Here is a 12067-nt window from a genome sequence, read left to right as displayed (position 1 = left end):
GGACGAAGATTTATGGAGGGGTAATGTCCACGTCAGCTGCAGGCTCGTTTGTGGCTAACAAGTCCGATGCGGGACAGGCAGACCATGTAGAACCTTGTCAAAGGCCTTGTCCTCATTAATCCTGTTCATCATGTCTTCAAAAAAACATAGCTGAGTCAAGTTTATGAACATGATTTCCCATGCACAAAGCCATGTTAACTCTTTAATCAGTCCTTGCCTTTTCAAAATCTGATACATCCTGTCTCTCAGAATTTCCTTGTTACGAACAGCATGTAACGAGTAGCAATAGACAATAAACCAGGCGGTGTTTAATTTTAAAACACTAATTTTATTTCTTATTCTTAAACTATAGTCATTACTTTTAAATTATCCATAACACCAAATCTATCCCAACTATGTGCAAGTGTATATGATATTCCCAAACCATTACAGTCCAGGGCAAAATCTAGAAAGTTACTTCAAAGTTCAGTCTTTCAAATTCAGTGTTGAAGCGTAGGCCTTTGAAATTTGATGCTCAGAATTAACGATGGGAAGACTGCAGTTGTGACTGCTACAGACTCATGATGCCTTTGAAGAAGTGTCCATCCACACGAGCTGTGGTCATAACACTCCTGGCTCTTATATAGGCGAGACTCCATGAAGCTTCCATAACCCACTCCAAGTGATCTTCACTATTAGTTACAATCAAAAAGGCCAAGCCATTCACAGAGCATGCTCTGAATTCCACAAAAATGGATGGCCGAAGAGCTGCTTCAAAGAAAGAAGAGAGAAATCTCATTTGCACCACTTTACAATAGTTCTTAAAATTTGGAAGTTATAACCCTCCCATTCAAATTTCTATGTTAATTTTTCTAAAGAAACCCTCACCAGTTTACCCTTCGAAAGAAAATTTCTTATATTTTTATTCAATACTTGGAAAAATATCTGTGGAACAAATATAGGCAATGATTGAAAAAGATATTATAACCTTAGGTATAAAGATGAATATTTTTCTAATAAAGTTATGGGTAAATCCATCCACTTTTTAAAATCTTCACTAATTTCCTTAAGTAAAGGATTATAATTTAAATTGAATATATTATTTAAATGATCTATTCTGATCCCTAAACTTATCTATCTTATTATCATCTTTTAAAGATTCTGACTTACACAATTTAGTATAAAATTGTTTAAAATTTTCATTAATTTCTTGCAGTTTATAATAAGTTACATTAGAATAATTTTAGTTGCAATAATCGTTCTCAATACTTGCTGTCTTTATTTGCCAAGCAAGAACTTTATGTGCCCTTTCACCCAATTCATAATATCTTTGCTTTGTTCTCATCATTGCTTTCTCTGTTCTATGTTTGTAAAGAATTATATCAAAGTTTTTTTTATTAATAAGAGATCTTTGTTTTTCCTCAGTAACTTGCCTCTGTAAATCTTTTCCAAACCTGCCGTATCCATTTCCAATTGTTCCACTTCCCTCATATAATCCTTCTTAATTTTTGAAGTATAACTTATTATTTAGCCACATAGATATGCCTTCATCGCATCCCATAATATAAATTTATTCGTGACTAAATTAGAATTAGTCTCAAAGAAAATCCTTATCTGTCTTCTAATAAATTTGCAAAAATCTTTCCTTTGTAATAACATAGAATTAAATTTCCTTCTATAAACTGATTCTTCTCTAGCTACCATTGTTATTGCCATCAATAAAGGAGAATACTCAGATAAAATTCTTGCTTTATATTCTGTTTGCTGAATTCTGATTTGGAGCTGTCCTGATACCAAAAATAAATCTATCCTGGAATAAGAATCATGCCTATGAATCTTGGATGAAATCTTCTCCAAGCAGCTATTAAATTTAAATATTTCATCAATGATAATATTGCTTTTGCTGCTTTAGACTTCACTATGACTCTAGTACGCCTATCTAAAACTTGATTTAAACAAGAATTGAAGTCTCCACCAATTAAGATATTCTCGTATGCGTTTGCCAAATTCAAAAATGTTTCTTGTATAAACCTTTCATCATCCACATTAGGTGCATATATATTCATAAGTGTCCAATGTTCTGGAAAAAAAAAAGGCACTGAATCATAATATATCTTCCTGCTGCATCTGAAAGTACATTTTGGATTTTAATTGGAAGTTTCTTATCAATCATAATGGCTATGCCTTTAGCTTTTGAATTAAATAAGGCTTCAACATGTCCTACCCAATCTCATTTCAACTTCTGATGTTCTTTTTCAGTTCAATGGGTCTTCTGTAAAAAGGCTATATCTACTTTAATTTTTTTTACCCTTTTTCTCTTCACAGGCTATTAAGCCCATTAATTTTATAACAAATTCTTTAACAATTTACTCATTGGTACATTTTTAATCATTCATTAAGAAACTTCTCCCCCTTACCTCCCCCTCAACTACTTGGCTCTTCATCTCTAGTCTAAAACTTGTTACAAGGCATTTACCTCTAACCAGTCCTGGTAATAAAACAGAGAAAAGAAAAAAAGAATAAGAACCCCCCCCCCCACCAAATAATGTTGTTAAAATAATACTCAACAATATTACTCTCCTCAACTTTACGGGTAGTGGCCAAAGCCATAAATACATACGTTTCAGTAGAGGTCAGTTCACTGTCCTCCGGCTCCTCTGAAAGATCATTAATACCCCGAAAAAAATTTCAAACTCCTGCTTGCTGTATTGCTCTTTTCTTTGTTCGACCTTGCATGGAATTTTTGGCAAGGCATCTACAAACTCCTGGGTGCTTTTAGGATCAGTGAAGAATCTATTCGGCCCTCCTTGAATGAAGGTCTTCAGATTAGCAGGATGTTGCAGAATAAAACTGTAATCTTTCTTCCAAAGAATGTTCTTCACTGGATTGAATTCCTTTTCAACAACTCAAAACTGATCAGGATAGAAGAAAATTTTGTTTCCATTATACTCCAATGGACCCTTCTTTCTTTCTTGCTTTGCTGCAAGTTCCAACAGCTTCTCACAAACTTGATAACAAAGAAACTTCACCAATATAGCCTATGGGTTTTGATCAGATGATGGCCTGGGTCTCAAAATCTATGTGCCCTTTCTATTTCAATATCTCCTTGAAATTGGTCTTGACCAAAAATTCCCAGGATCCAACGTTGGAGAAAAACTATCATATTGAATCCTTCATCACCTTTAAGTCCAACTGTCTTTTTGTTCCTTCTACTAAAGTTCTTGAGTAAGTCCACTTTCTCATTCAGTCATTTATTTTCTAGAGCCAGTGCATCTGTGGTATTTTCCATTTTCTGTATTCTATCTTGCAATATTTCAACACCAAATTCCACATTTTAACTCTGTCTTCTATATCTTCAAATGTTTTTTGTATTCTATTAATTATAGTTTTCTCCTTTTTTTATTTGCTTAAGCTCTCCCAACATAAGAAATGTCTCAGGGCTTACCTTTTGAGCATCCAGTCTAATTTGAAATTTAGTATCTACTCTGATAGCAACTTGCTCCTCTTCTACTTCTTCCTGTTGAATTTGTTCTGGTCCATCACTGCATAGAAATCCAGTGATAAATTCAGTTCCAGAAGGTAGCATTTGCTAGAAACTGCCTTCTTTAGTGATGTCCTCAATATCTTTGGTTCTGCGCAAGTGCAACTTTTCGCGTATGTGCAGTTGTGCATCGTCGTCTCCTTCATTGATCCCCTGGAGCTGCAGCAACAGTGGTGCTGTAGATTGCTGTGTGGCTACTTTTGGAACCCTTGTTGATCTGGTAGGAACCTTTACTACAGTGCCAGGATCCATTTGCAAGGTAGGCCTTTCTTCTTGATCCTGTCATTTTTTTTCTGTACTGTTCCTAATGTTCCTGCAACATTCTTGCCTTCAGTGGCATTAATATCTGTCTTCTGTCACTTCTTGTGTTCTTTCTTACACTTTAATTCCTGTCTCTACTTTGTTATCTCTTAACTGATTTTCATGATCTGACTCTGCCATCACATGATGCATTTTCCCAGCCCTGGTCTCTCTAGAGTGAAGACTTGTCCTTTCTCTCATTTGGCAACCAGAACTGCACACATTATTTCTGCTATTCCAAAGTTTTAGAAAGTTTGAGCTTTTCTGTGCTCTGAGTAATGAAACCATTATTCCATCTGGTGCCTTCACCACTAGCTGTCTGTACATCCAATTTCAGGGGTCCTTAGGCTTGTGCACCAAGATTCTTCCAAAGTGCATCACCTCCAATTATCAGGATTAAATTACATCTGCCATTGCCCTGCCCGTTTACCAGCACTTGCTCCATATCTTTTTATTCCATGGGATGTCTAGATACTTAAATGTTGTGAGTTTCTGATCCTCCGTGTTCTGGATTGGGGAAAAATAACATTTCTTCCTCGTATCTTCTCCAAATTTCCTATTCCCTTACCATAATCCTGTCTCCTAGTTTTAGATATGTCTGCTCTGAAGATATTTTTTTGGTGACTCTTTATAACTGAAACATTCAATCCCAGGCGATAGCTTGATGAACTTTGTACCCTCTCCAGTCCAGTTGTGTGTCGAATTGCATATGGTACTCCAATCCTGGCCTAACCAATGTTTTATCAAATTGTACCATCACTTTCTTGGCCTCATATACTGTTCTAGCTCATGAGCGATTCAAGCTACCTGTAAAGCCATCTTCAGAAATCCACAGATTTGCATGCCAAGATCATTATTTTTCAATTCTCCAATAGGACCTGCCACTCACTGTTATGTCGTACTGTTGGTCTTCCCAAAGTTTATCACCTCACATTTTAGGATTAAGTTCCATCTGTTCATTTTACCAATTTATTGGTGTCATCCTGTAATTTGAGATTATCCTTCACACTATCAGTAACAACCTTAATCTTTGCATCTGCAATCTTATTAATTCTACTTCCTACAACAAAGTGAACCAGCATCAATTTCTGTGGTACTCCACAGATCACAGGCTTCTCATCACAAAAAAAACTCTTCCTAAAGGACTTTTATGCTTTCTACTTCCTCTTCTCACTTTGGTCTCCACTCAAAATATTGATCATTTCATTTCATCATTTCATTGGTAGAGCAAAAAAAACCTGTTTACATGTTTGTGCTGTGTACAGTTTTATTTTGCACTACCAATAAGTGGTAATTCTACCTCGCCCGCAGGACAAAAGAATCTCAGTGTTGTGCATGATGTGATGCATGTACTCTGACAATAAATCTGTATCTGACTGATCATTTCATTAGATGCTTCCTGACCTCTTAAGTCTCTCCAGTCTTTCATTGTTAGTACAAATGTTAATTTTGTGGCCCAATTAATTAATTTGAATTTTTAAAAAATTTAGACATACAGCTTGGTAAAAGGCCATTTTGGCCCACTAGTCTGTGCCACCCAATTTATACCCCATTAACCTACACCCTCGGTATGTTTCAAATGGTGGGAGGAAACCAGAGCCCCTGGGGGAAAACCCATGCAGACACTGGGAGGACATACAATCTCCTTACAGACAGCATGGGTCTCGAACCCTGATCTGGTTCTAATCACAGGCATTGTACTAAGCAATATGCCAATCGTGGCATCCTGTGTGTGGTGAAAGATTGTTAATTTCATTTTGCAATACCCTGCAATAAAAAGACAGCTGTGTAGAATGTATTTTAGCACCTCAAATTGATGTCTACTGATTGTATGTACTTATTTCTTGCTTTGTTTTCCAAACATATTTGTGCCTTGTACTTTATTTATGGTGAGTTGCAGCCATAAATACAATGAATTATTTTGGGTTTTGAGATTCTGCAGAGTAAAATGGGTAATTTATCTTTGAAATGCAATGTCCATAGAATGATTATTATGGAACCAGTGATGAGTAATACTTTCAATGAAAAATATTTTAAATTTTTGAACAGCATTAACTCACTGCCAAGGATATTTGCAGGTAATGGTGTGGCTTCATTCTTTACAAGAGTTGTAGAGTTCTACTTCCTCAGGAGTTTGCGGAGGAGCTAGTGGAGTTGTTCAAGTGAACTCGTACGGACTTGAAGGGCCGACATGGCCTGTTTCCGTGCTGTAAACGGTTATATGGTTAATGTTGTATTCTGATTAGAGGACATCTTATCTAAATCTACCACATTGTACCTGGTTCAATCTAGTCTTTATGGACAATAGGTATTCCTTTTTCCTTGTCCATGGTTTCTTCTCCACAATACTTCAGAAGTCTTTCAATTTGTCAGTTTCATTTTATGCATTTCGCTTCTCATGGAATTCTGGCATAGGAGAAAATAGCTGCTTGTATCTGCACCAGTTGAAAAAGAGCCATGGAGTCTAATCCCATCTTCCAACACTCAAACTGCAACACCTGCAAATATACATCCAGACACTATTGAAATGTTTCAGCTGCTACCAACCTTTCGGGGGGGCGGGGGGGCGGGGGCGGTGGGGGGGTGCAGGAAATCTCTAATCTTTTCTACCAATTACTTTAAATCTATGCCTCATGGTTTTGTCCTCTATACTAATGGAACTAGGTCCTTCCTTTTTATTCTCTTTGACCCTCATAATTTGGTATACTTCATTATTTAAGTTTTCCCTCTGGCTTCTCTGTTCCAAAGGTAAGAATCCTTCCTAATCCATTCGTTGTCCATAGTCAAATTTGTGGTCCAACAACGTCTATTTAAAATATGCATTCTAGTGTACTGTGTTGACTGAAACAGCCCACAGTATTTGAGATATGGACCAAATAGTGTTGGATACAGTTCTAGCATAATTTCCCTGCATTTGTTCCTTTTATATCCATCTTTTTGACTTGTCTTACTAACGACATAGATCTGTGGATCCATATTTAAAGTGGAAGTTGTTAGGTTCTTGATTAGTTAGGGTTTAAAAGATTATGGGGAGAAAGCAGAAGAATGGAATTGAGAAGAAGAATACATCAATCATGATTTGAATGGTGGAGCAGACTTGATGGGCTGAATGGCCTAAATATGCTCCTGCATCTTATGGTCACAGGGACAAACATTCCAACCTTCTTCATTTCTCCACAGTACTCAATATAATGCCATTTATTTTGTATTCCTCATTTGCCCATCCCCAGTTGTATTACCTTGCATTTTTCATCTTGGATGATATGTAAATTTGTTGGAAACAATTCAGAGATAGCTTATGTAACTGCTACTGGGATGGGTTATAAGAAAAGAAGGATAAGCTGTACTTGATCCACTGAAGTTTCAAAGAAAGAGCGGGTGTATGATTGAAGCATTTAAGACCCCGAAAGGTCTTGATAGAATGGATATAGAGAAGATATTTTCTCTTGTGGAAGAATAAAAAGTTAACAATTTAAGATCAAAATGAGAAGATTTTTTTCTGAGAGCCATGGTCTTTGGAATGCTCTTCCTGAAAGGGAAGTGGCTACTTTGCAAAATAATTGGAGTAAGCAAAAATGGAAAGTAAAATTTGCAATAAGATCATCAGCGATCTTATTGGATCCAGAGCAGATTTGAGGAACCCAGTGGCCTTCTTCCTTGTGGATATGTTCCTGCTTTTTGGCTTTTATATCTCTACCTGGTTTTGTACTCTTGAGGGGGTGAAACACGAAAGTCTGAAGATCCTGTGATTGTAGTAAAAAATTCTGGAGGAACTCATCAGGTCTTGCACTGTCTATAGGAGATAAAGTTATTTCACTAATGTTTTGGGCTGGAGCCACTCTTCAAGATAAGAATTCAGGCTCGAAACGTCAGTGAAATGTCTTTACCTCCTATGGATGCTGTGAGTCCTGCTGAGGTCCTCCAGTATTTGTTTGTATCATCTCAAACTCTTAATTATTCTCTCCAATAATCCTTTTGTTATTCTGTCTTGTCAATTATATGGTTTTTCTTCATGTCTGATACCACCTTAACATTTTTGTTCAATAACTCTAGATAGTGATTCCTCCTTGTGGCATTATTCTTTCTTGTTAGAATGTGTCCAGTGCATTCTGAAAGATATCCTTTTGTGATTTACTACTTAATTTCAGTTAACTGATCCCTTAATTTCCCAGTTCACCGAGATGGCTGCCCTAATTCATTTTATTAAACTGATCTTAGACCCTTTTCCTTTCTTAAAACTGAATGTAAAATTTCATCACATTAACATCACTGCTCCTTTAAGGAGCCATAAGATAGCATAGTCTGCTTGTTTTTTTAAACGTTGATATGTCATATATGGGTTTAAAGTCTATTCAAAAAATAATTTGCACAACTCTGGGGAAAACTTGCCACGAAAGCAAATGTGGCCCAGTCTTCTGATTGAATTAAATAAAGTCCAGTATTTGTAGTTCACAAGGAAGTAATGGTGCTTTCCATTATCTTCAGTAATAATTATCGCAGTGAGAGTTTCTGCTTTTCCAGTAGCTCCTATTAAGGGATGCTCCGGCACTTTGCAACAGATATCAAATTGGATGATTGGTTCATGTAATTTCAGTCACAGTATAAAATTAAAAATAAATATCTTTGAAATGCTACCTTGTTGAGCCAGTATTGCACAAGACATAGAACACTGCAGCACAGGAAAAGGCCTTTGGCCCACGATGACTGCACCAAACATGATGCCAATTAAACTAAATCTCTTCTGATGCATGATTGATATCCATCTCATTCCTCCATATTCATGTGCTTATCTAAAAGCCTCTTAAATGTTTTGTGATATCCAACAGAGTTGATGTATCTTAACACACAATTTATACCCCATTAACCTACACCATACAGATAATGAAACCCTGGGTATCATTCAGCCACTATCCCATTATACTTCTAGGTGAGACAAATAACCAGAATCAAATTTAACTTTGACTCCCCAAAAAATTAAGCCAGCTGTAGGAGATCATAGCTGTCAGTAATTTTCCTCAGTGTATGGGAGGGATAACAATCCTCCATATTAATTTTAAAGTTTTGCACCCACATCACAAAGCTATCAAAAATAAGTGATTAAAATGATAAACAGCATGATAAAGAGGGAAATTATAGGGACTAAGTTCTTTAAATTTTTTCTTTTAATGTAGATTTACTCAACTGAAATGCCTGAATCTGTCGAATAATAAACTGGCAAAATTTCCAGCATCCTTGTGTGAAATCACAACTCTTACAGAAGTCAACCTCTCCTGCAACAGGATACACAATATTCCCAAGGAGATTGGAAACTTACAGAAGTAAGTATTATATCGCAATTTACAAAATTAATCGGACATCTGTTTTGCATCTTGGTTCAACATGTAGTGAAAACAACAATTTTTAAATTCACTAATTTATGATTACCTAAACTTTCAAGCATATGAAGTGTTTGCACAAGTTACATTTGAATATACATTCAAAACCAGCCTAAAAATACAAATTTTCTTAATCAATTCATTATTTAATATCATAATACCTTGACATTCATTTAACCTAAAACAAATGAATTAACAGTATCTAGCAGTTCTCTGTTGTTGAATTTTCTCCATAATTGTGTAAAAACCATGATTTTTCTGTTATGAAAAAGTGTCAATTTTCCTCATTATTGATTTTCATTTTTTTAATTGCACAATTACTACAATAAAATGCCATTCAACCCGACTTGTCTATCCTGGTAGTTTGACTCCACATGAATGTCTTAACACACTTCATCTAACCCTTTTCAAAAATCTTTAATTTGCATTCATTTTTTAAAATTAATCTCCCTTTTGTTAGTTACTTCAGCACATTCTATACATTTACCACACATTATGGAAACATCTTCTCAATTCTCTGTTGGAAGTACTAAGGATTTTAAGCTTTTACATTGGCCTAGATCCATTCTTCTTCAGCCAGTGATTCTGGAGGGAACCTCTGACTAGCAATGTTATATGTTGTACCATGAATATAGGGAACATCTTGCAGGTCAGACGCTGATGGATCTGATCTTCTGCACCACTTTTGTACTCACACTAAATCTAAAGATGGGGTTCAGTTGTTCAGCACAGGTCTGATTGTTTGACCTGGATGCAAGCAAAAGTGACATTTTTCTTTCTTTTAAATAATATCTCTATTTTGAATTAATTTTTATCCATTATGTCGGTTTTTAAATAAAATATATTTTTGATATAATTTTAAGAAGTAAATAAGTATATCCAGTAGAAACACATGTAACTGCTTTGGGACCATGAAGGATTATTACCAGTATGTCCATAGAAATCACATGGACTGCTCAAATATAATCCACCCTAGTTCCTGGCTTTAGAAGTCGAAATATTTTCCTGGTAAAATCCTTTCTGGAAGGTATTTGTTGGTTTTCTTTTAGTTTATTTTAATTTAAAATATGCCATTGCTTTTATATACCATCTAAGTCAACCCTTTTTTTGCATTATTTTAATGGTTTTATGGTATATCCGGTGTACAAGATGACCCCCATTTTCTGGTTGTCTGGGTCTCCCAGCAACAACCCATATTTTTTTTTTAAACGTCCCAATTTCCAAGTAATAAAGCTGTAAATTACTGTGAGCAAGAAAAAGAAATAGTTTAAAAAAAAACACAACCTCGGCCTAGCAGGCATGAGCAGGAACCTCTGCCTACATGGCAGGAGTGGCAGCCTCAGGCTCCTGGATAGGAGTGGGGATCTCAGGCTCTATAATTGTAGAATGTCTGGTTCCTCACAGTGGGGAGGTGTTGGTGAATGGTGGCGCCGGTGGTGGGGAGGTGCTTCCAGGGTCGACTAATACATCAAATTGGCGCTTCCAGGGTCGACTTGTATGCCAAATCGGCGTCAAACAGCTTTTGACCTGAATTTGTCTCAAAAATATATCTGGTGTATAAGTAGACCCCCATTTTTTTGAGGGTATTATGATTATATAGTATATCTTTTCTGTCTTTCACGCTGTTCTCTATTTAAAGAACTGTATCCTGTTACCAACTCTTTTTTATATATTAACTAGCACATTTTCCTAACAGTCTGGACATTTGCACATAAACAAATGAAGGTTTTATTTTTTTGAAATTTGTGGAGAAACTATATTATACTTTCTCTCTATTCCAAGTCTACAGACTTTTATTCTGGATGGGAATTGTCTTCAGAGCTTGCCTACAGAATTGGGAAATGTGCAACAGCTGATCCATCTTGGCTTGTCTTTCAATGACTTCAAAGTAATTCCAGCAGTGTGTATGATTTTGACAGCCATGGATAAACTTAGCATGGCTGGAAACCATTTAGAGGCATTGGCTTTGGAAACACTGGGCCAGATGACTCACATTAAGCACCTAGACCTTAGGTAAGGATATGTTAAATATGAATTCACTAACTTATGCATAGTCTCTCCAATTTAGAGAGATGGATCACTAACAGGCATTCAGTCTGTTAAGATTATTAAGAATTAACAGCAAAATACTATAAAACTAAAAGTCCCCTGTTTATATTCATTTATTCAATTTGCAGTTACAAATAATTAAATTGCAGTTCATTAATTTTTTAATTATTTTCTCAAGTTTCTGAAAACAGCCTTTGGATTATTACATGTTTCTTCTGTAAGTTTTGAGGTAATAAAATATTTGTACAGATTGATGTGAAGTTGAAGTTACAGGTTCAGAAAATTGCATATTTAGTTAATTTCACATTTACCTGATACTCCCATATCTCACCATTTTAACAGTGTATTTTAACGCCTAAAATACCTTATCATTTGAAAAGCTGACAGTTACCTGCCTTTTCCACCCAAACCATCTGCCTGCCCTTTCCCTAGTTTTTGGATGAGGTGAGTTATACATTTAAGGTTTGCTTTCATCCTCAACTAAAACCTTTGTAAAATGTTTTCTATAAATATGGCCATGCACAAGAGCACAATCTTTGCATTTGATGTGAATTTCAACATTCCCACCACTGCCAACTTGTGTACAGTAACACCCTAAAATTCCAGATGATTAAATATTTCTTTTTTTGCAGACCAAATCATATGGAAATATTTCAGTGCTATTAGCATATTTTAAAATAAATTCTACAGTGATTTGATATTCGTCAAGTTTGTTACCACAGACATCTTTTGAGCTTACCACTTGTATTATTTCAATTTTCACATGTTCAAGTTTTGCTGTAGATTTTATTTTTCAAAGAGAACACGAAACACAAACACAGTT

General features: G+C 35.7%; 1 protein-coding gene across 4 annotated transcripts in view; it reads left to right on the top strand.

Moving 5' to 3' along the window:
* Positions 1-12067, top strand: part of phlpp2 (PH domain and leucine rich repeat protein phosphatase 2) — an 89042-nt gene that overhangs the window by 21777 nt on the left and 55198 nt on the right. For all 4 annotated transcript variants that reach the window (XR_011345875.1, XM_069901800.1, XM_069901797.1 and 1 more), the window contains exons 7-8: positions 8992-9138; positions 10978-11208. Coding sequence is in view for 3 of the 4 variants with exons in the window: in XM_069901800.1 (XP_069757901.1) it covers positions 8992-9138; positions 10978-11208 (378 nt within the window). In the remaining variant the exon portion in view is untranslated. The remainder of the gene's footprint in view (positions 1-8991; positions 9139-10977; positions 11209-12067) is intronic.

Source organism: Narcine bancroftii, chromosome 10, assembly GCF_036971445.1.
Source record: "Narcine bancroftii isolate sNarBan1 chromosome 10, sNarBan1.hap1, whole genome shotgun sequence".
Taxonomy (NCBI): domain Eukaryota; kingdom Metazoa; phylum Chordata; class Chondrichthyes; order Torpediniformes; family Narcinidae; genus Narcine; species Narcine bancroftii.
This window is presented reverse-complemented; position numbering and strand designations above follow the sequence as displayed.